This window comes from Bombina bombina, chromosome 3 (genome assembly GCF_027579735.1).
Source record: "Bombina bombina isolate aBomBom1 chromosome 3, aBomBom1.pri, whole genome shotgun sequence".
Lineage (NCBI taxonomy): Eukaryota > Metazoa > Chordata > Amphibia > Anura > Bombinatoridae > Bombina > Bombina bombina.
Genome location: NC_069501.1, coordinates 112666659 through 112692234, shown reverse-complemented (window position 1 = coordinate 112692234; position 25576 = coordinate 112666659). Strand labels below are relative to the sequence as shown.

General features: G+C 39.4%; 1 protein-coding gene across 1 annotated transcript in view; it reads right to left on the bottom strand.

Annotated features, from left to right (window-relative positions):
• PATL2 (PAT1 homolog 2) overlaps window positions 1–23282 on the bottom strand; it is a 106822-nt gene extending 83540 nt beyond the window's left edge. The window contains exons 1-5 of the mRNA XM_053705958.1: window positions 23259–23282; window positions 23048–23150; window positions 20394–20689; window positions 18138–18209; window positions 17952–18020 (exon numbers count right to left, since the gene is read on the bottom strand). Coding sequence (XP_053561933.1) covers window positions 17952–18020; window positions 18138–18209; window positions 20394–20689; window positions 23048–23150; window positions 23259–23282 — 564 coding nt within the window. The remainder of the gene's footprint in view (window positions 1–17951; window positions 18021–18137; window positions 18210–20393; window positions 20690–23047; window positions 23151–23258) is intronic.
• Window positions 23283–25576: the final 2294 nt, after the last annotated feature.

Sequence of the window (25576 nt, the reverse complement as noted above, 5' to 3'; positions counted from 1 at the left end):
GCTTTTTAAAATTTTTATTCCGTTTAAATCACCACATCTGTGTAATGTTTGGGGGTGTTGCCGTCTTCAAACAGACAAAAAATAAAAAACTTCCAAAAACCCCACATCCACGACAACCATAAAGCTTTTACTTCTACTCCTTATAACCCCTGTGTCGTGTTGTTTGGCGCTCCCAATGACGTTATTGTGCTATGGAAACTGCTGGGAGCGTCACAAGCGCTCTATAAAAACAAAATACATTTAATTGGCACTGCAAAAATCAGTCATATCCTAAGGGAATACATTAATCTTCCATCTACCTTCTTAACAATACATAAATAGTGATAGGACATAGTAATAGTAGGTATACAGCATCTCATATGTATAGTCGCCTATATACAATGGATTATGTACATACAACCTAATAAGGATTCAGATATTTCTGGATGTTTTAACTACAAAATATAAAGCTGTAGTATGGACTCCGTTATCCATTATCTCGTATGGAATCCCAAGGCTAATGACTATAGAACCAAGCTTCTAAAAACCATACACTATACTGTAGGAATTTTACAAAGAGCTATGCCACTATACCCTTAGGAATCAGGATTTCTAGAGTGAACATCCATTTTGTCTCTTTTTACAGGAGTTGCTTGTCCGAATCCTTTCCTCTAGGTAGGATTGGGACATGATCTAAAATCAGGAAAGTAAATCAGATACATTGTGTCCTACTTGTTGCAACTGACCTTTTTGCTTTGCTAAACAGATGGCAATCCTTTGATTCGCCATTTGTGTTCTAATGTTATCATTCATTTTCTCAACATAGAACAAAAGTACAAGGACAGTATAAAAACAAAATTTATGCTTACCTGATAAATTTATTTCTCTTGTGGTGTATCCAGTCCACGGGTTCATCCATTACTTGTGGGATATTCTCCTCCCCAACAGGAAGCTGCAAGAGGACACCCACAGCAGAGCTGTCTATATAGCTCCTCACCCAACTGCCACCCCCAGTCATTCGACCGAAGACAAGCAAGAAAAAGGAGAAACTATAGGTTGCAGTGGTGACTGTAGTTTAAAAATAAAAAACACCTGCCTTAAAATGACAGGGCAGGCCGTGGACTGGATACACCACAAGAGAAATAAATTTATCAGGTAAGCATAAATTTTGTTTTCTCTTGTAAAGGTGTATCCAGTCCACAGGTTCATGCATTACTTGTGGGATACCAATACCAAAGCTTTAGGACACGGATGAAGGGAGGGACAAGGCAGGCGCTTAAACGGAAGGCACCACTGCCTGTAAGACCTTTCTCCCAAAAATAGCCTCCGAAGAAGCAAAAGTATACAATTTGTAGAATTTAGAAAAAGTATGAAGCGAAGACCAAGTCACCACCTTACAAATCTGTTCTACAGAGGCCTCATTTTTAAAAGCCCATGTGGATGCCACCGCTCTAGTGGAATGAGCTGTAATTCTTTCAGGAGGCTGCTGGCCAGCAGTCTCATAAGCTAAGCGGATTATACTTCTCAGCCAAAAAGAAAGAAGTTGCCGAAGCCTTTTGGCCTCTCCTCTGTCCAGAGTAGACAACAAACAAAGCAGATGTTTGACGAAAATCCTTTGTAGCGTGTAAATAAAACTTTAAAGCACGAACCACATCAAGATTGTGTAACAGAAGTTCCTTCTTTGAGGAAGGATTAGGACATAATGAAGGAACAACAATCTCCTGATTGATATTCTTATTAGATACTACCTTAGGAAGAAACCCAGGTTTGGTACGCAAAACTACCTTATCTGCATGGAAAATCAGATAAGGGGAATCTTAAGGGGAATAGAGCCGAGGGATAGCTACTAAAAACAGAACTTTGCAAGATTAAAGTTTAATATCTATGGAATGCAGAGGTTCAAACGGAACCCCTTGAAGAACTTTAAGTACTCAATTTAAACTCCATGGCGGAGCAACAGGTTTAAACACAGGCTTGATTCTAACTAAAGCCTGACAAAACGCCTGGAACCTCAGCCAGACGTTTGTGCAAAAGAATAGGCAGAGCAGAAATCTGTCCCTTTAAAGGAAATAGCAGATAATCCTGTCTCCAATCCCTCTTTGAGAAAGGATAATAATCTAGGAATCCTGACTTTACTCCATGAGTAACCCTTGGATTCACACCAATGAAGATATTTACACCATATTTTATGATAGATTTTCCTGGTGACAGGCTTTCGAGCCTGAATTAGGGTATCGATGACCGACTCGGAAAAACCACGCTTCGATAGAATCAAGCGTTCAATCTCCAAGCAGTCAGCCGCAGAGAATTTAGATTTGGATGTTTGAAAGGACCTTGAAGTAGAAGGTCCTGCCGTAGCGGCAGAGTCCATGGTGGAAAGGATGACATGTCCACCAGATCTGTATACCAAGTCCTGCGTGGCCACGCAGGAGCTATCAAAATCACCGAAGCTCTCTCCTGCTTGATCTTGGCAATCAGCCGAGGGAGCAGAGGAAACGGTGGAAACACATAAGCCAGGCTGAAGGACCAGGGCGCTGCTAGAGTATCTATCGGCGCTGCCTTGGGATACCTGGACCCGTAACAAGGAAGCTTGGCGTTCTGACGAGACGCCATGAGATCCAGTTCTGGTTTGCGCCATAGTTGAATCAACTGGGCAAATACCTCCGGATGGAGCTCCCACTCACCCGGATGAAAAGTCTTCTGACTTAAAAAATCCGCCTCCCAGTTCTCTACTCCTGGGAGATGGATAGCTGAAAGATGGCAAGAGTGAACCTCTGCCCATAGAATTATCTTTGAAACCTCCAACATTGCCAGGGGGCTTCTTGTTCCCCCCTGATGGTTGATATAGGCTACAGTCGTGATATTGTCCGACTGAAATCTGATGAACCTGACCGCAGCTAGCTGAGGCCAAGCCTAAAGAGCATTGAATATCTTAGTTCCAGAATGTTTATCGGAAGGAGGGCTTCCTCCTGAGTCCACGAACCCTGAGCCTTCAGGGAGTTCCAGACTGCACCCCAGCCCAGAAGGCTGGCATCTGTCGTCACTATAGGCCATTCTGGACTGCGGAAGCTCCTTCCCCTGGACAGATGGACCCGAGATAGCCACCAGAGAGGAGAATCCCTGGTATCCTGATCCAGATGTAGCAGTGGTGACAAATCTGTGCAATCCCCATTCTACTGACTGAGCATGCAAAGTTGCAGCGGTCTGAGATATAGGCGGGCAAACGTAACTATGTCCATTGCCGCTACCATTAAGCTGATTACTTCCATACACTGAGCCACTGACGGCTGAGAAGTGGAATAAAGAGCACGGCAGGAAGTTAGAAGTTTTGACAACCTGACCTCTGTCAGATAAATCTTTCATTTCTACTGAATCTATCAGCGTTCCTAGGAAGGAAACTCTTGTGAGAGGGGAGAGAGAACTCTTTCCTTCGTTCACCTTCCACCCGTGAGACCTCAGGAATGCCAGAAAAATGTCCGTATGGGACTTGGCGATTTGAAAAGTCGACACCTGTATCAGAATGTTGTCTAGGTAAGGAGCCACCGCTATGCCTCGTGGCCTTAGAACCGCCAGTAAGGACCCTAGAACCTTCGTAAAGAATTTTGGTGCCGTGGCTAACCCGAAGGGAAGAGCCACAAACTGGTAATGCCTGTCTAGGAAGGCAAACCTGAGAAACCGATGATGATCTGTGTATTGGAATGTGGAGATAAGCATCCTTTAGATCCACGGTAGTCATATATTGACCCTCCTGGATCATAGGGAGGATGGTTCGAATAGTCTCCATCTTGAAGGATGGGACCCTGAGAAATTTGTTTAGGATCTTGAGATCCAAGATTCGTCTGAAAGTTCCCTCTTTTTTGGGAACTAGGAACAGATTTGAATAGAATCCCTGCCCCTGTTCCTCCCTTGGAACTGGTTGGATCACTCCCATGACCAGAAGGTCTTGAATACAACGTAAGAATGCCTCTGTTTATCTGGTTTGCAGATAATTGTGAGAGATGAAATCTCCCCTTTGGAGATGAAGCTTTGAAGTCCAGAAGATAACCCTGGGAAACAATCTCCAGAGCCCAGGGATCCTGGATGTCTCTTGCCCAAGCCTGGGCAAAGAGAGAAAGTCTGCCCCCAACTAGATCCGGTCCCGGATAGGGGGCTACTCCTTCATGCTGTCTTAGATGCAGCAGCAGGTTTTTTGGCCTGCTTTACCTTGTTCCAAGCCTGATTAGGTCTCCAGACTGGCTTGGACTGGGCAAAATTTCCTTCTTGTTTTGCAGCAGAGGAAGTTGCGCCACTCTTGAAGTTTCGAAAGGAATGAAAATTGGTCTGTTTGTTCCTTGATTTGTTGGACCTATCCTGGGGACGGGCGTGGCCTTTTCCTCCAGTAATATCAGAAATGATCTCCTTCAATCCAGGCCCGAATAGTGTCTGCCTTTTGAAGGGGATGTTAAGAAGCTTAGACTTTGAAGTAAAGTCAGCTGACCAGGATTTAAGCCATAGTGCCCAAAGCGCCTGAATGGCAAAACCTGAATTCTTAGCCATTAGCTTAGTTAAATGAAAAACGGCATCAGAAATAAATGAATTGGCTAACTTAAAAGCTCTAAGCCTGTCTAGGATATCATCCAACGGGGTCTCCAGCTGAAGAGCCTCTTCAAGAGACTCGAACCAGAAAGCCGCTGCAGCAGTGACTGGGGCAATGCATGCAAGAGGCTGAAGAATAAAACCTTGTTGTATAAAGTTTTTAAGGAAACCCTCTAGTTTTTTATCCATTGGATCTAGGAAAGCACAACTGTCCTCGACGGGGATAGTTGTACGCTTAGCTAGGGTAGAGACTGCTCCCTCCACCTTAGGGACCGTCTGCCACGAGTCCCGTGTAGCGGCATCTATAGGAAACATCTTTTTAAAAGCAGGAGGGGGAGAGAACAGTACACCTGGTCTATCCCATTCCTTCGTAATAATTTCTGAAAACCTCTTAGGGACTGGAAAAACATCAGTGTAAACAGGCACTGCAAAGTATTTGTCCATTTTACACAATTTCTCTGGGACTACAATGGGGTCACAGTCATCCAGAGTCGCTAAAACCTCCCTGAGCAACACGCGGAGGTGTTCAAGTTTGACTCTGAAATGACAGCATTTAAATTTAGACTGAAGTAATGCCTTCCCTGAATCAGAAATGTCACCCACAGATAGAAGCTCTCCTGCTTCGGCTTCTGTACATTGTGAGGGTATATCAGACACAGATACTAAAACGTCAGAAAGCTCTGCATTTATTCTAGCCCCAGAGCTGTCTCGCTTTCCTTGTAGCCCTGGCAGTTTGGACAATACCTCTGAGAATATGATTCATAACTGCCGCCATGTCCTGTAAAGTAAACGCATTGGACGCGCCAGATGTACTTGGCGTCACTTGAGCGGGAGTTATAGGTTCTGACACATGAGGAGAGTTAGATGGCATAATCTCCCTTTTGTCAGTCTGAGAAACCTCTGGTGATAAATCTTTAAAAGCCATAATATGGTCTTTATAACTTATAGAAAGGTCAGAGCATTTAGTACACATTCTAAGAGGGGGTTCAACCATGGCTTCTAAACATAATTAACAAGGAGTTTCCTCTATATCAGACATGTTTAACAAACTAGTAATGAGACCAACAAGCTTGGAAAAAACACTTTAATAAATGTGAAAAAGCAATTAAACAAAAAAACGGTACTGTGCCTTTAAGAGAAAAAAAAAAAACTACCACATAAACTGCAAAACAGTGTTAAAAAGTAGTAAACTCTACAAAATTTTTACAGTGTGTACAAGAGACTAAAGCAGCATTGCACCCACTTGCAAATGGATGATTAACCCCTTAGGCTCAAAAACCCACTGCCACAGCTTTACTGTGGCTCCTACCTGCCCTTAAACACGATTTTTGCAGGAAAGAACCCCTCTATATTGGTCCTAGATGCCAGAGGACTCCTTTAGGGAAGCTGGATGTCTCAGTCTGTATAACAACTGCACATAAAGTGCGCAAAAATAGGCCCCCCACCATGCACTCAAAGTCAGAGGGCCTTAAAAACTACTCCTAGGAGTAAAATAACAGCCATGTGGAAAACTAGGCCCCAAATAAAGATTTATCACCCTCAGAGAAAAAAAAAACATTTTTTTCTGTTAAGTCATGCAAACGTTTTAACACTAAGTACTATGAGAGTTAACATAAAAATTACCCTTATCTTGTAAGCATGATCCCAGTCGCTGTTAAATCACTGTATCAGGCTTACCTCAAATATATCAGGCACTGTCAGCATTTTCTAGACCTTATCTCCCTAGAAAAAAAATATACTGAACATACCTCAAAGCAGGTGATCTGCAAACCGCCCCCCCAACTGAAGTTTTCTTTCCATACTCTTCAGTTATGTGAGAGAACAGGAATGGACCTTAGTTACAAACTGCTAAGATCATCAATCTCCAGGCAGATTCTTCTTCCAATTTCTGCCTGAGAGTAAATCAGTACAACGCCGGTACCGTTTAAAAATAAACTCTTGATTGAAGATAAAACTGCACTAAGTCACCACATATCTCTTGATACTTCCTTTCTTGTCGAGAGCTGCAAGAGAATGATTGGGGGTGGCAGTTAGGGGAGGAGCTATATAGACAGCTCTGCTGTGGGTGTCCTCTTGCAGCTTCCTGTTGGGAATGAAAATATCCCACAAGTAATGGATGAACCCATGGACTGGATACACCTTTACAACAGAAATATTAAGTATAAAACTGGTCGTACAAGTAACCCTGTGTTGTATCCTGTACTTGTTTTTAAGACGTTGATGTGAACAATATTGTCCCATCTGTAAACCATTGCAAGTGGTACAAACACTACACCGGTAACAGGCGGGTTTCAGATCCCCCCAACCTTGCTCTAGGAATATAGCAATATATTAGGTCTGATCTGCAGCAAATCATTTCAGAGATCTGGCAATATCCAATCTGTGATGGCAACATGTTTTTAGATGGCAATGATGCATTGGAGTTAACCAAGCTCCAATTTTTGGCTAAAACTTCCGACAGATTCCTTTTGTTTGCACAGCAAGTCAGTGTCCAGACTGTGTGCTGCAACATATTGGTGTGTCGGTGGCAGTGTGTAGGTGTACCGCTGCTTCAGCACAAACTTTTTTTTTTTAGTTGCCAACTTTCCGCCTCCCTGCTATGCATATCACATGTTAGATACCTAGTTGGTCACTTGGTTGAAATGAAACCAAGATTCAGCTGCTGGTAATTAGTGTGCATCGAACCAGACACACTGAGGCAGCACAACTACAGATACACCTTATCTGGCATACATACATACATACATACATACATACAATAAGATCTTGCTTCCCTCTGGTGGCTCAACCAATGACATATCAAGAAGTAGTTCTTAACATGAATAGCTAACAGCAGGCTCGTTAAAACATTGTGTTTGATCAGGGGAAAGTTTATTGTAATCACAACGTATTGATCAAAATTTGGAAACTATAAACAAATTTATTTGATGAAGTTGATACAAGTTCCAAATTGGTAATAATCATATGTGATTTAACACTACCGGATATCTCAAGCAAATATCAAACAGGTAGATTATAAGATACCCGAGTACGCACCAAACACACTGACTTTCAAATCTGTTACCATATTTTACAATCCCTTTTGGATTTAGAAGGTGTGAACGCATCTATACTTTTAAGTGATATCTTACCACTTCTGGAGCATAAAGTAAACATCCAAATATATTTAAGATTGTTACTGGGTTATATTAATAAACTCAGCACCTAATTAAAATGGAACACATTATGCTGATTCATTTCATCTAAACTCACATGTTATCAGATATAATAATAATACTTTAACCTAATACTAGCAAATTACTACTTTTATCCAAGGGTTATTACTCAGGTTCTAGCATTGGAGAAGCAAATAATTGCCACACTGATTGGGTGTCAAATATCCATTTAGAACCTGGAGTATTGAATACTGAGGTATCCCAGAGTCACAAAAAGTATATTTTCGCATATTGCTACTTCCACATTTGTGGTATAATTTGTGTACCTCATTACCCTACTATGAGTTTTTTGTTTTTAATTTGCACATCCCTTAATTTTATCTCCGATTTTATGTGTATATAATAAGCTATGTTTTATGAATCCCAGTGAGATCTCTCTAACAGTTTATTGTTCACTTTCAACTAAATTACCATATGCCTACCATAAGTGCTAATAGTGTATTCTAGGATGGGCTCTCAACCCATTACACTTTGGTTCAAAAATAAATACCTGTCTAAGAAATAACAGGGTGGGCCGTGGACTCGTCTTATCGTAAAAGAAATAAATTTATCAGGTAAGAATAAATTTCCTTTTACAAGATGTGACGACTCCATGGATTTCATCCTTACTTGTGGGATACAATACCAAAGCTACAGGACACGGATGAAAAGGGAGGGACAAGACAGGAACCTAAACGGAAGGCACCACTGCTTGAAGAACCTTTCTCCCAAACACAGCTTCAAAAGAAGCAAAGGTATCAAATTTGGAAAATTTGGAAAAAGTGTGAAGAGACTACCAAGTTGCAGCCTTGCAAATCTGTTCAACAGAAGCATCATTTTTGAGGAAGCCACAGCCCTAGTAGAATGAGCCGTAATTATTTCAGTAGGCTGCTGTCCCGCAGTCTCATATGCCAGACAGATGATACTCTTCAGCCAAAAAGAAAGAGGTAGCCGTAGCTTTCTGGCCCCTACGCTTTCCAGAAAAAAACAAATAATGAAGATGATTGCCGAAATTCTTTAGTCGCCTGCAAGTAAAACTTCAGGGCACAGACCACGTCCAAGTTATGCAACATACGCTCCTTCTTAGAAGGATTAGGACATAATGAAGGAACAACAATTTCCTGAATAATATTCTTATTAGAAACAACCTTAGGAAGGAAACCAGGTTTGGTACGTAAAACCACCTTATCAGAATGGAAGATAAGGCGAGTCACATTGTAAAAACTGAAAGCTCAGAAACTCTACGAGCAGAAGAGATATCTTGGAAAGTTTTGTTTGCCAACAACTTAATATCTATGGAATGCATGGGTTCAAAGAACATTAAGAACTAAATTTAAACTCCAGGGTGGAGCAAATGGTCTAAACACAGGCTTGATTCTGGTCAGAGCCTGAAAAATTTTACTTCAAACGTTTGGCAGATGTTCCAAAGCAGAGATTTGTCCCTTTAAGGAACTTGCTGATAACCCTTTCTCCAATCCTTCTTGGAGAAAAGACAGAATCCTGGGAATCCTAACTACTCCATGAGTAGTTCTTGGATTCGCACCAATAAAGATATTTACGCCATCTCTTATGGTAAATCTTTCTAGTAACAGGCTTACGTGCCTGAATCAAAGTATCAATGACCAAATCAGAGAACCCCCGCTTAGATAAGATCAAGCGTTCAATCTCCAAGCAGGGACCCTGAATGAGAAGGTCCTGCCTCAATGGAAGTTTCCACGGGTGCAGAGAAGACATGTCCACTAGATCGGCATACCAAGTCCTGCGAGGCCACGCAGGTGCAATTAGAATTAATGAAGCCCTCTCCTGTTTGATCCGAGCAATCACCCGGGGAAGGAGAGCAAACGGTGGAAACACATAAGCTAGGTTGAACGAGCAAGGCATCCATCAGTTGGGCCTGAGGATCCCTTGACCTGGATCCGTTCCTTGGAAGATTGGCATTCTGACGAGACGCCATCAGATCCAACTCCGGTCTGCCCCATCTGAGAATCAGAGTGGCAAAGACCTCCGGATGGAGTTCAGACTCCCCCGGATGAAATGTCTGTCAGCTTAAAAAGTCCACTTACCAGTTGTCCACTTCTGGGATGTATATTGCCGACAGATAAGAGTGAGCCTCCACCCATCGAATTATCTTGGATACTTCTGTCATCGCTAAAGGAACTCCTCGTTCCTCCCTGAGGATTGATGTAAGCCACAGTCGTGATGTTGTCCGACTGGAAACTGAAATTTGGCCGAAGCCAACTGAGGCCATGCCTGAAGCGCATTGAATATTGCTCTCAATTCCAGACTATTGATTGGAAGTAGAGACTCCATCTGAGTCCACACACAAGTAGAGACTCTGAGTCCATACACCCTGAGCCTTCAGGGAATTCCAGACTGCACCCCAGCCTAGTAGATTGGCGTCCATTGTCACTATCACCCAAGAGGGTCTGCGGAAACACGTCCCTTGGGACAGATGATCTGACGACAACCACCAAAGAAGAGAGAGAGTCTCTGGTCTCCTGATCCAGATTTATCAGAGGAGATAAATTTGCATAATACCCATTCCACTATCCGAGCATGCACAGTTGCAGTGGTCTGAGATGAAAGCGAGTAAACGGAATGATGTCCATTGCTGCCACCATCAATCCAAATTACCTCCATGCACCGAGCCACTGATGGCTGAGGATTGGACTGAAGGGCTCGGCATGTATTCAGAATCTTTTACTCTGTCAGGAAATGTTTCATGGATAGAGTCTCAGAGTTCCCAAAAAGGGAACCTTTGTCTGTGGAATTAGTGAACTCTTTTCTAGATTCACCTTCCATCCGTGAGTCCTCAGAAAGGACAACACCAGGTCTGTATGAGATTGTCAGATGGTAAGAAGCCTGGATCAGAATATCATCCAGATAAGGCGCCACTGCAATGCCCTGCGGCCTGAGAACCGCCAGAAGGGACCCTAGAACCTTCGTGAAGATCCTGGGTGCTGTGGCCAACCCGAAAGGAAGAGCCACGAACTGAAAAGGTTTGTCCAGGAAGGCAAACCTTAGGAACTGGTGATGATCCTTGTGGATAGGAATATCAAGATAGGCATCCTTCAAGTCCACGGTAGTCATAATGACCCTCCTGGATCAATGGTAGAATTGTTCGAATAGTCTCCATCTTGAAGGATGGGACTCTGAGAAACTTGTTTAGACTTTTTAGATCTAAAATAGGACGAAACGTGCCCTCTTTCTTGGGGACCACAAAGAGATTTGAGTAAAACCCCTGCCCCAGTATTTGAATGGGACGAATTACTCCCATGGTAGAGAAGTCTTTTACACAACGTAAACGTCTTTATCTGGTATACAGACAATCTTGAAAGAAAAAACCTCCCCCTTGGGAGAGAATTTTTGAATTCCAGCCGATACCCTTGGGACACGATTTCCAGTGTGCAAGGATCCTGAACATCGCTTACCCAAGTCTGGGCAAAGAGAAAGTCTGCCCCCTACTAGATCCGGTCCCGGATCGGGCGCCGCCCCTTCATGCTGTCTTGGTAGCAGCAGCAGACTTTTTGGGTTGTTTACCCTTGTTCCAAGCATGGTTGGGTCTCCAGACGGACTTGGAGTGAGCAAAATTCCCTTCCTGTTTGGTGGAAGAAGAGGGGAGTCCTTTAAAGTTCCGAAAGGAACGAAAATAATTGTTTACCCCTCAGCTTAGCAGTTCTATTCTGAGGTAGGAGATGACCCTTACCTCCAGTAATGTCAGAAATGATTTCTTTCAAGTCAGGCCCGAATAGGGTTTTTCCTTTGAAAGGAATAGCCAAAAGCTTTGACTTAGATGACACATCAGCAGACCAAGATTTTAACCATAACGCTCTGCGCGCTAGAATGGCAAATCCGGCAATCTGAAAGGCGGCATCTGTAATAAAAGAATTAGCCAGCTTAAGAGCCTTAAAGGGCCACTGTAAGTAAATATTTTCTATGCCCGTTACTAACTAACCACCCCAAATAAGCTTTTTATCAATAGCATTTCATTAACATCTCTCTACCGTATATCAGAAATCTTGCCTGCAAATGTAATTGTTTTCCAAACCCAGTCCGTGGGTATCCTTTGCTCTGTACCAATCCGTTTACAATACCTAGGTTTCAAAAATGGCGCTTTAAACACAAAGTTATTGGTTTAAGTATTTTGAACATGCAGTGCTGAAAATAGTGGGCAGGATAACGTGACATCATCGGCGAATAAAAGATATAACTTTTAGAACGTTATGAAACTTTGTTTTGGAGAAAATATAGGTCAGTAGGTTTTAATTAATGTTTATTAACTTTAATATGTTGGTTGTTTAGCTTAAAAATTATAACAGAAAGTAATCCTTTAAGTCTATCTAAAATATCCTCTAAAGGAGTCTCAGTTTTAAGAGACTCTTCTAATGCATCAAACCGGAAGGCCGCCGCAGTGGTAACTGGTACAATGCAGGCCGTCGGTTGTAACAGGAAACCCTGATGAATAAACAGTTTCTTTAGAAGACCCTCCAATTTCTTATCCATAGGGTCTTTGAAAGCACAACTGTCCTCAATAGGAATAGTTGTACGCTTAGCCAGGGTAGAAATAGCTCCCTCCACCTTAGGGACTGTTTGCCAAGAGTCCCGAACGGTGTCAGATATGGGATACATTTTCTTAAAATTAGGAGAGGGTGAGAACGGGATACCCGGTCTGTCCCATTCCCTCTTAATAATCTCCAAAATTCTCTTAGGAACCGGAAAGACATCAGTGTAAGCAGGTACCTTTAAGTATTTGTCCATCTTACACAATTTCTCTGGTGGTACCACAATAGAGTCAGTCATCCAGAGTTGCTAAAACCTCCCGAAGTAACAGGCAGAGGTGTTCAAGCTTAAATCTAAAGGACATGGTGTCCAAGTCTGTCTGAGGTAACACTTCACGAATCAGAAAGTTCCGACCCCCAAATCAGATCCCTGTGAGAGTACATCGGAAATAGCTAACAAAGCATCAGAGGACTCCGTATTCGTATTGACTTCTGTCCTGCTGCGTTTGCCCTATAACACTCGTAACTTAAATACCTCTGTAAGGGTAGTTGACATAACTGCAGCGTAAATTAGATGCGTTTGAAGAACCCGGCGTCGCTTGAGTGGGCGTTAGGGTATGCCGCTAAATTCTCCCCAAGCGTCACAACCTTTGATTCTCCTCAGACTGAGAATCATCCTTAGACATACTCTCTGTACCCAAAATCTGCTTCTTACATTGTAAGGCCCTTTCAGTACATGAGGGACAAAAAGTAAGAGGGGGTTCCACAATAGCATCTAAACACACAGAACAAGTCGTTTCCTCAAGTTCAGACATGTTAAACAGACTAGCAATAGCAATAACAGTAGTTCTTTACTTAAAATATTGAGCTCTAACTTCAATTATATCCAAAAACGTTAGCACAAAAAAAAAAAAAAAAAAAAAAAAAAAAAATGATTGCGCCTTTAAATAATACAAACGCAACAATTGTTCTGTTATCTTTAAAACAGCATTTGTGGCAATAAAAATTGTTTTAATGTGCCCAAAATGTTCTAATAGAATTGCACCGGCTTGCTTAGGTGTGTAAAACGAAATTCAACAGTTATGACAAAAACTTTATTTATTTAGGCCTACCTGCCCACGGAATACACTGCTGCTACTTGAGAAGCTTTGAAGGCCCTTCGAATGGCAAAACAAGTTAGGCCCCCCCGGAGCCCAGGACTTTGCCGACTATGCAATCCGGGTGAAACTGCGCGCCTGAGCGCGCAAAAATAGGCCCGCCCCTGTGGGCGTAACACTAGCCGTTACAGACACCCGCATGGGTTGCAAACATGTCGATATTAAACATGAAGCCATGTGCCCCCCTTACATAATTATGTCGCACCAATATCAAGCCTCACTGTCTTAAAACTATACACCCTTAGATTAAAAAAATGCATGATGTTTTTAGCCAGCAACCGCATCTCCCAGCGTTCAGCCCATACTAAACAATCATAAATAATATTAACCACATTTAGCAGTTAATATAAAGGGAATTCCAGGTACACCATTACTATACATGTAGTGCATATTAATTTACCCTCCCCAGATAGGGAATAATGTCAGCCTGTTCTGATGCAACAAGTCTCCCCAGAAACAAATGACTGAACATACCTCAATGCTGCTTGTAGCATGACACGGTTCTCCACACTGACGATGTTTCTTTACACTAGCTTCAACTGCTCTGTGGGAACCAGCATGGATCTTAGATAACATTTGCTAAGATCATCAACATCAGGGCAGAAAAATAAAAAATGTCTCCACTCTTCTTGGGAAGTTATAGACTGACGATTTCTCCCTGAGGAAAATAGTACTCACTGGCACCATTTTAAAATAAAAAAAAACTTCTTGATTGAAGAATCTAAAACTAACACCTCACTTTACCTCTTCCTATCACTAACACAGGCAAAGAGAATGACTGGAGGGGGAGGGGAAGGGAGGAGCTATATATATACACAGCTCTGCTGTGGTGCTCTTTGCCACTTCCTGCTAGCAGGAGGTTTAATCCCACAAGGATGAAATCCATGGATTCATCATATCTTGTAAAAGAAAAGGAACCACAATAGCTTTCTTTCATAAATATATAATTTTAAAGCAACTTACCAATTTACTTATGTTATTAATTTTGCTTCATTCTCTTTGGTATCCTTTGTTGAAGGCAGTAATGCACTACTGGGAGCTAGCTGAACATACTGGGTGAGCCAATGGCAAAAGGCATGCATGTGCAGTTACCAGTCAGCAGCTAGTTCCTAGTAGTGCATTACTGCTCCTGATATATGGATAGGAAGTAGAAGCTTCAAAATGCGAGTGTCTTTATCTAATATTCAGAAACTGTTCATCCCATTAAAATGGTAGTTATGTTAAACTTTTTTCTTCTTCTTGCACATACTTACATACGGTTACTTGTAAATACATTTTATTATTATATAATTTATGTATGTGTATATCTCTTAAAACAAGTTAATTTAACCTCCTGTTTGCTAGTACAACTGAATTACTGTGTCGCAAAATGATGCAAGTCTAAAAAAGTGTGTCACCAACATGAAAAGCTCTACAAGTGGTAGTAAAAGTTTAATATCTTTAATGGTCTACCCTAGGAACAGTTTGTCATAGCTTCATTTCTTCCATCTGTAGTTTCAGCGTCAGTATTATTTCTGAGAACCCTCAGAAATGATTTAGAGAGCCCTTTTAAAAAAAAAAAACAAAAAAAAAAAAACACACACACACACCACACACCACGGAGGGTGGGTGGCAGCTTGTAGCTTCCAATAAGAAATTTCTATCAGTGGACTTGAAAAACAGAGTTAAAAGGGACACTGTACCCAAATTTTTTCTTCCATGATTTAGAGAGCATTCAATTTTAAGCAACTTTCTAATTTATTCCTATTAAGTTTTCTTCATTCACTTGCTATCCTTATTTGAAAAGGCAGGAATAAAAGCTTTGTAGACTGCCTATTTTTTGTTCAGTACCCTGGATAGGGCGTGCCGATTGGTGCCTGCATTTAGCCATCCAATCAGAAAGCGCAACCCAGGTTCTCAACCTAAAATGGGCCGGTTCCAGAGCTTATATTCCTGCTTTTTCATTTAAAGATAGCAAGAGAACGAAGAAAAATTGATAATATAAGTAAATTAGAAACCTGCTTAAAATTGCATGCTCTATCCGAATCGTGGGGGAAAAAAAAAAAAAAAAAAAAAAAAAAAAAAAAAATTTGGCTTTAGTATCCCTTTAACCCTTTGAGTGCTAAGCACTTTCCCACCTGGGTGCTAATATTTTCTAAGTTTTTTTTTTTTAAATATATTTAATTTTTGAAAAAACATTTTTTTTACTTTTTTTTTATTGTTTTTACAGACCCTTTCTAGCAGTGGGTCTTGGGGTTCTGTAGCTGCTTAGATGCCAGAGATACAGGCTTTTAAGCAGCATGCCCCCTCCTCCTATACTTAACATTGTTAAGTATAAATAAAGTTGTATGGTGATGTCATCACGTTATTGCGTGCGACGTCATCGTGCATTACGTGAAGCCCCGGCGATGCCTGTCACTCTGAAGGCAACAATCGCCGGGGTAGGAGCTGTTAGGAGCCCCCAGATCTCCCTAAAGGTGGGAGAGTGCTCATGACGGCTGAGCAGTCATTAGCACCGGAGTGAGAAACTCTGACGGCTCAGAGCCGTCATTAGCACTCAAAGGGTTAAGAGATCCCTCTAATGGATCTTAAAATTTCAGGTTTTGATAAGCTTTGTTTAGGTCTTCAAAATATTTGTTAAAGGGATACTAAACCCATTTTTTTCTTTAGAGCAGGCAATTTTAAGCAACTTTCTAATTTACTCCTATTAATGTTTTTGTTCACTTGCTATTGATAGTTGAAAAGCAAGAACGTAAGCTTAGGAGCTGGCCCATATTTGGTTCAGCACTTGTTGATTGGCGGCTAAATATAGCTATTAAATAACCAGACTGCATTAAATGCACCAATCAGCAAGCTCTATCCAGGGTGCTGAATGGGCTGGCTCCATAGCTTAGATTCGTGCTTTTTCAAGTAAAGATAGCAAGAGAACGAAGAATTTTGTTTTATTAAATTGGAGTAAATTAAGTTGCATGTTCTTTCTGAATCATGAAATCAGAAATTTGGGTTTAGTATCCCTTTAAGCTCTGATTCTGTGCCATTCCAGATGAACAAAAGATATTCTAGGTATCTTCAAAACATCCTAATCTTAGGATCCCTGAACAAATTTGTCCCCATCCCTTCAAATTCAGCTATGAAGCTGTTACTCATTTGAGTTATGGTGGAGACTAAATAAACAAACAGAAAGGAGAGAGAGGATATATAATTATTTAACAGAAAAATTAGCACATCTAGGCAAGAAACTGCATTTGCTTATCCCCAGAAGTACTCTAAACATGGTTACCCAAGCACCAAGGATAAAATAATCTTACACCCGAAGAAGCTTACCTGAGTGATTCTGCAATGGTATCCATCTACTGCAGTGGCTGCTGCTCTCCCTAGGTGCACGCAGTTGTGTGCCACACTGATTTAGAGGGACCATGCCCAATTCCAGGAACAAACCCTAGTGGCTACCTCGTAGTGACTGGTCCTCCTGTTCCTTGTTTTTGCCGACATGTAGTCTGGTAACCTGTAACAGCCTACTGAGTCTCCTGTATCCTACTGTACCAGTGGCTACTTACCTAAATCCCACTGCACCTACCTGGTATCCCATGAAAGCCTGTTAAGTCACCTGCTATACTCACCTGGAATCCAGTGACAACCTGCTGAATCTCCTGTATTATGCAGTAGCATCTTACCTGAGCTCTACTGTACCCACTGCACTTACCTGGAATCCTGTGGTAGCCTCACCAATAGTACCCACTGGGTATCCTGTGCCTGATGTACCAGCTTACCTGAATCCTGTTTTTACTACTGCATTTATCTAGAATCCTGTGCCACATACCTGCTGGACAATGCTCCTACCTTTCTCTTTGGACCCTGACCTTTGTCCTGTTCATAGACCCTGGTCAAAATCAAGGGTAAGACGAGATATTTCATAGTTTGTTTCTCTAGAGCAGGAAACCAAAAGGCTTTTGCAAGACTTTAATAAGACATTATTCCTGCATATAGAGTTCCGCTCACTCCTAATTAGGGAGTTCATGCACACCCATTGCTAACAGGTGCATACAATCCAGCACATCAAAGTCAAAATGTATTATGTATGGAGGAAGAGCATTTATGCTCAGCTTAAAAGCTAAAGGGACACTCTTGATTATTCAGATAGACCACGCCATTTTAAACAACTTTCCAATTTACTTCCATTAACTAAATGTGCAGTCTTTTTATATTTAAACTTTTTCAGTCACCAGCTCCTACTGAGCATGTGCAAGAATAATGCATTTGTAAATGGCTGATGGCTGTCCACATGGTACGTGTATGCATTTGTGATTGGCTGATGGCTTTCAAATTGTACAGGGGGAGTGGAAAAATAAAACTTTTAAAATTGTCAGAAAAAAAAAATAAAAAAAAAATCTACTAATTTTTTGAAGGTCAGACTAAGTGCTATTGCATGGTCTTTATATTTTGCATTTGTTGCTTATGTAAATCTACTGTGTTGACTGGTCCTTTAAGTTATAAAAGCACTTACATAAGAGTTTCTTTTTGTGGAGAAAAAGACAAACATGAGAAATACACAATGTTTTGGCACTTACCTCCAGTATTTGGCCTGCTGCTGACTGAGCATTTTGAGAGGATTCCCATAGTCCTGAATCCATTCTAGTCTGGACCGAGGAGGAGGGGAATATAAAAAATTCAAAAAATGTATGCATACATATGTTTTTTTACATGAAGTGGTAGGTGATTATTAGATTAAAAAAAAAAAAAAAAAAAAGACTCACCAGTTCATATTCAGAGTCAAAATCACCCCATGAAGAGCAAATTCCACTGTCAACTACAGCGCTGTCCAAACTCTTAAAAAAAAAAAAAAAAGTGTACACCCATAAATAATATTAGGGAAATATAGATTTACAATTTAGTTATTTCTCAAAAATAAAAAATAAAGATTACAAAATATAACAATAAAAGCAACAATTCTGGAGACTATTTAATGGAAAAGTAGTGTGTTCTTTATAATTCAAGGTCTCAGAAGTTTATTTTTGTACAGAGGGTAGAGCAGTTTTCTTAAATCTAAATTTCTCTGAACTTTGTTCCCTCCTTTCAATGAAGAGGCCACATGCCCCTCATTTGCATTGGAGCAGAGAGTTAGGGCTGTTTTGCTGCCTCACAATGATCAGACTTTATACATTTGCTCAAGTTAAGGGTAGGGATTACACCTCTTGGATTTTTCAGGAACCAATTATAACATTTAACCAAATTTAGAAAAATGCCAGAAGTAGAGGGTATACTAAAGTATAAATAAAAACAAACAAGGCCAATATTCTATAAAATAGAGTTGATTAAATGGCTTATACTTCTCAATCAGGATGATATGGCATCATTTGACTGCATAGAGAGAGTGAGTGAGTGTATGTAGCCATCCAATCAACAAGCGCTACCCAGGTGCTGAACCAAATTGGGCCGGCTTCTAAGTTTACATTCCTGCTTTTTAAAATAGATACCAAGAGAATGAAGAAAAAAAATTAAAAATGAATAATCACCTTTCAAAGTGAAAGCATTCACTACATTTGTCCACAATTCTTCCACCTTTGCATATATATATATATATATATATATATATATATATATATATATATATATATATATATATATATATATATATATATATATATATATATATATATATATATTAATTATATACATAATATATACAAGTGGTCACAGGATTGTTGCAAATCAAAACCTGCTCAACTGCTGTAGAGCAAAAGTGAACAGCACCATCAAGCAGGTCATGATTTAACAAATCTGTGATACTTTTTTTTTTTACTGTCCCTTTAATTTTAAAATCTTTCGGATCTTAAACATGCCATGTGGATTTCTCACAAGCCTGCCCCTGCCACATCTGTCTCTAATTGGCTACAGCAGCGATTGTAAAATCTGCAATACACCACATTGTGCAAGCAGACGCAGTTAACTTCTCTTTGAACAATTATGCATTGGTTGCTCCAAATCGAACAAGTAATTGATAGAGTGATTTTTGAATGCCAACTGAAAAGCAAACAAGATACCGCCCAACATTTCAAAATAGGGACCCCCCTGCAGCAAAAATTTGAAATCTGGTGGGCAGGAGCGGAGCAGCAGGGCTTAAAAAAAAAAAAAAACAATAAAAAAAAAAAATCATAAGACCAAAGTAATATAAATAAAATTCTAAATAAAGTCATATCTTTTAATACTCTTAGGCAGCAAATCAAACAAGCTCAAACCACTGGTATAGTTATGTGAGCTCTGTATTTAATTAACCTTTGCATAGACAGTGCTAAATATTTTTATCTTAGACATTTAAGAATAGATTCTTTAAAACTGCTCTATGCTTTCCTCATGAATATTCTATATTCTGGCCTTTAAAGTTAACAAAAATGCACAGTAACACTACATAGCATACATTTACATATGCAGATACACACACTACATATAAACTTATACAGGCAGATACACACGCAGGTATCTATAACTCATTGTATGGGGTCCTGAAGTTGGCAAGCACATCAGCTGGCAGTCTGAGGCTGCCACTGTTCGTTACCTTGGTGTTAGCACTGCTCATTGTATAAAACTGAAGGCATACTAGTATTATCACCAGGGGTAGATGTCCTCACTACCAGGTGTTAGAGGTCATCATTACCTTAGGTCAGAGGGTATACAGCCTTCCTACTCCCACACACCATTACTTTTCCACAAGGAATCTAACAGGTATATGACTCTGGGAGAGAAAAGCCAGCTGCTTCCGAGTATGTGCCCAATAGAATTAAATGGGGCAATGCGGGACAGATCCCTAAAATCAGGACAATTAGAGGGGTATGAAGTTGTCCATGTCTTTTTTTTTTATATATAATATTTCAAGATGTTTACCATCTTTTAAATTGCCTTTCCTTCTCCCCTACCACCTATCCAAATTTAGCAAAAAGGCTCCTCTGTAAATTTATGATTCCCTGCTTCACAGCATTAGAAATTAAATATGTGGGCTTTCCTGCATTTTTTACCTCCAGAGTAGGCTTTCCGTGAAATGCCCGCATTACTGCTGGGTCTCCTAGTTCAGCTTCATCCATATCCCCATTTTCAGGATGACTCTCTGCGGTTGTAGAACATTTAGTTTCAGATTTAAGAGGTTCTACCACAATTTTAACCTCATTTATAGATGACTTTTCAGTAGTACTTTCCATTATTATAGGTGGTGGTGGGTCTGTCAACTCATTTTCTTGAAACCGTTCAGACTTCAACACAGTATTTTCATTTTCCTCTTCATGTATGCTTTTCTTTTCCTCTACAGAGTCTTGATCTTTAAAAAAATAAATAAAAAATAAATAAAAATATGAGAGAATATAGAATATATTTATAAGCCAAACTAAGGCTGAGCCACATATCCATCCTCTCTTTTACAACCACAGTGTATTAAGCTTTGCAAAAAATATTTAAAACTAAGTTAAATAAAGGGACACTGAACCCAAATTGTTCCTTTCATGATTCAGATAGAAAGTTGCTTAAAATTGCATGCTCTAATTTACTCCTATTAACAATTTTTCTTCTCTCTTACTATCTTTATTTGAAAAGCAAGAATGAAAGTTTAAAAGCTGGCCCATTTTTTTATCACAACCTGGGTTGTGCTTGCTGGATTGGTGGATAAATGCACCTACCATTAAACAAATTCTAAACCAAAAATTGTCTGGCTCCTTAGCTTTAAAAAAAAAAAAAAAAAAAAAAAAAGGTGATAGCAAGAGAACTAAGAAAAAATAATAGGAGTACAATAGAAAGTTGCATGCTCTGAATCATGAAAGAAATAAAAAAAAATATATAATTATTCCTTTAAGAATCAGATTAAATTGGTTAAAATTGGGCATTGTCTGTAGAATAAATGGCAATTATGAAAAATAATGTTTTATGTTTAATAAAATGGCTAGACTAGAAATTGAAAAGAAAAAAAAAAAGTTATCTTAAGAGGATGGGAAAATAAGAAGGAGAGAAGAGTGTGTGTCTCACTATTTTTGAAAGCATTCTTACATCTGGACTAGGTTTTTTGACAGGAAGTGGTTGTTAGAAAGGGGAAAATAATATTATTATTATTATTAATAACAATAACAATAATACCAGAAATCCCAAGTCCCCTAAAATAAAAGCTACAAGATATGTATATGTTTTCCTCATCGCATGACTAACATAACCCACAATTTTCAGAGGTGGGGGGGGTTGAGGTCAGGGTTCTGTGCAGGCCACTTGAATTATCCCCCCCTTTCCCAAACTGTACAGTAGATACTACGCTTTCTGGCAGGTAGGTGTTCTACTTGCATCTATGAATCTGAAATTCTTGATCATACTATCAGAAAATGAAGCAACATCCCAGAGAACACATGTCCACTCCTCCTGGCTCCATGTTTTAAACCATTCCAGCTGACTCTTCACACTGCAGATGCTGATGTGAGGTTTGTTTACAGCTGCTCGGCTATGTAAACCCATTTCATGAAGCTCCTGACAGTTGAGACAATTTTGCTTCCAGAGGCACCAGAGGAACTCAACTGTAGTGAGTGATACAACAGATAGATTTTTACTCTATATATGCACATCAGCATCCCACAGCTGGGCTGTTACTGATCCTAGAAGCTTCCACTTTATAATATCTGGTCTATAGAGATTTATGCACCTGTTAGCAATGGGGGTCACTGAAACACTAACTCAATAAGGATGTAAACTTACTTTTGGCCATAAAGTGTGCATGTGTATATAAATAAAATAGGGGACAGAACTAGTGGTTTTGCGTAAGAGCCTAGAGGTTGCACTTAGAGGCTCTTTCTATCCGCAGTTAAACCACTATGTGCAAAGGTCAACAAGACCCAGGATGCCCAACAAGGAAAAGTTGAGGGTATAGCGGCTTGTGCTGCCCTTTTGAGAAGATATTAAATTTGTGAGCGACATGGTAAATAAGGATTATATAGAGAAGAGGAAAGATTGAGTTGTTAAAGGGTTTTTCTTTTACATTTAACACCCCCAAACAAGCTCACTCCCCCTGATTTTTGTTTTTATAAATAGTATACTCTGTTTGAATCCCAAAATAATGCATGAGCTCTATATCCCTTTAAAGTGGTTGGCTCTGGAAACACTTCAAGAAACATGCTAAAATTGATCTGCTTGTCACAAGGGTCTAAACCATTAAAAAGGTACATGAAATACAAATTTTTAATCAGGTGTGCTTCATTCTCTTGGTATCCTTTGTTGAAGGAGCAACAATGCACTACTGGGAGCTAGCTGAACACAGGGAGACAATTACAAGAGGCAAACATGTGCAGCCACCAATCAGCCGCTAGTTCCCAGTACTAAATTGCTTCTCCTGAGCCTACCTAGGTATGCTTTTCAACAAAGAATTTCAAGAAAAAAGTAAATTAAAATAATTGAATTTGATAGTAATTTAAAAATTGCATGTTCTATCCAAAACATGAAAATCAAAATTTGTGTTTCATGCGCCTTTAAGATGCAGTTCATCTAGCCCTATAGTCTGCTGTTCTCTTCATACCTTTTCAGTGTGGTCTAACTTTCATTTGCTTTAAGACCTGGCAATCTAATGCTAGCTTTTTATCAAGAGCTCAGAAAAGCAACAAATCCAGCCAAGTCAATCAAAATATTAAAGGCATCTCACAAGGTCTCCTACCTAAACCAAATGTCTCCTCATTGTAGAGATCAATCTCTTCATCTTCTTCTGCCATTTCCTCCAGTAATGAACCCTCTTCCGCCAGATAATAATCCTCAGGCAGCTTTGAACATGGGGGGGGAAAGAAAATAATAATAATAATAATAATAATAATAAATTTATATAAACACAAAAAGCACAAAGCTACAGTTTGGACACACTGTATACTCACAAGCTGATCAGAGCTAAGATTCATGTTGACAGCTTAAACTTTGCCAGTTTTAGTACTTAAATGGCATACCTGGAGAAAATAGATGGGGGAAAAAAAAAATGATATATTAATTCTGCACATTTTCTCCATTAGTTACTTTTATGTACCATAAGGATAGCCTTACCAGTTAAAAAAAAAAAAAAAAAAAAAAAATCAGCTACCTATCCAAGTCAAAAACTTGATAATGGCGGGTCACTTCAACATAACACTACACCATGAGATTGATTCGTTTTTAAAACTAACATTCTTTAAACTCAGAGAAGCCAAGTTTTGTTTGTTTGTTTCTGGATTTTTGCAAAAAACACTGAGGTTAAGATATTTGGTGCATACACCACACCGATTTACGTAATGTTTCCTGTGAATTTTAAACACAAAAATTTCTCTAGGATAGATCTCTTCCTAATAGAACAAAAAGTGCTTTCCTTAGGATTTCACTAAGGAGTTCAAAAATATCTGATCATGCTATAATTAGTCTTAAATTTAAAATTTAATTTTCCACAACAGGGAGATAATGTAAACACTTTTTTTTTTTTTTTTTAATTTCCCCAGATTTACGGTCAGTAAAAATGCTCAATTTGCAAATTGGTTAACGGAAACATGGCGTGAGTATTACAGAAATAACGCCAATTAACTGCACAAAATAGAAATATTCTGGGAAGCCGAAAAAGCTGTTCTAAGAGGGAAAAATTTAATTATATATGATTGATTAAGATTTAAAAGTTGCAAATCAGATTCAAAATAAATATAAGTATCTGAGCTACCCAAATTTGTTAAATTGGAATAAGTATCTTCAAGCTGAGAGAAAGAAAAACCCATTTATGAAAGAAAAGTTGTCTTTAAAAGATTTTAACAGAGTCTTTTTTCCCCCAGGGGATCTTGGCCAAGCATCTGGCAAGAATTATTAAGATCAGAAAAAAATAATTCGATATCAGTAATAAAAGGAGGGCAACACGACTAACATCACCTATAGAGATTAGAAAGGCCTTTTTGGATTATTACCAGAAAATATATTCAGCAGAAAAGAATAAATAGCTTAGAAAATAATTTTTTTTGCAGAAAATCACTCTCCCTATAATCCATAGCGAGGTTCTACAATCTATTAATCTAATTTCTATTGCAGAGATTGAAATGGCCATAAAAAAGGATGAAAAAAGGCACCTGGGCCTGATAACTTAACAGCAGAATTTTGTAAACGGAAGTTCATTACCTTAGTCAAGTTATTCAACCTATATTATCATGATAATAAAATAAACTCCCCCTACTTGACAGATTCTAGAATATCGTTAATACACAAAAAAGGGCAAGATCTACGAGAGATGGGTGCTTATAGACCAATCTCTCTCTCAATAATAATTACTAAATGTTAAGGTCAATAGTGGCAGAAAGATTTATAAAATAAAAAAAATAAAAAAAAGGGGGGGGGGGGAGGAGGAATGGTTACATTGATACATCCAGACTAGATTTATGTCAGGAAGAAATTCAGTCTGTAACATGAAAGGTACTCTTAACTTTAGATTACTATAATAATAATAATATAGAACAGAATAGTAAGTATAAGAAGGATATGGGCCTAGTGACATTTGATGCTGAAAAAGCTTTTGACGCAATTGTCTGGGATCATTTGTTGGCAGCTCTTAGAAACTTTGGATTCTCTGGTAACTTGGTTAAAATGCTCCAATTGATCTACAACAAACCTAGATTCCCAACAACTGATTAATGGGGAATTGTCTCAATATAATATTACTTTACACAAGGGAACTGGACAGGGATGCCCCTTATCTCCATTGCTTTTTAACATCTCTGGAGCCTCTGGAAATCAAGGAAATGAAAACTTGGTTCTCTCTGTGTGCAGATCTTATATTTAAGCAATATGTCCGTATATTTTCCTCTATAGTTACAGCTGATTAATTAAATTTAGCTTGTTCTCTGGCTACAGAATTAATTCAACCTTAAAAACCACACACCACGGAAATGTTATGAATATATAGAACGCCAGATAATTACTCTCTCCATCAGTTTAAAGAGGTAGAATACATCAAATATCTAGGGGTCAAGTTAGGCAGAGATCGTAGGGAGTGGTATAACCACACACAAAAAAAAAAAAAGTCTACACCAGACTTTATTTTTTTTAAAAGATAGATAATCCCTTTATTATCCATTCCCTAGTTTTGCATAACCAACAGTTGGGTTATATAAATACAATTTTTACCTCTGATTACCTGGTATCTAAGCCTCTGCAAACTGCCCCTTTATTTCAGTTCTTTTAACAGACATGCATT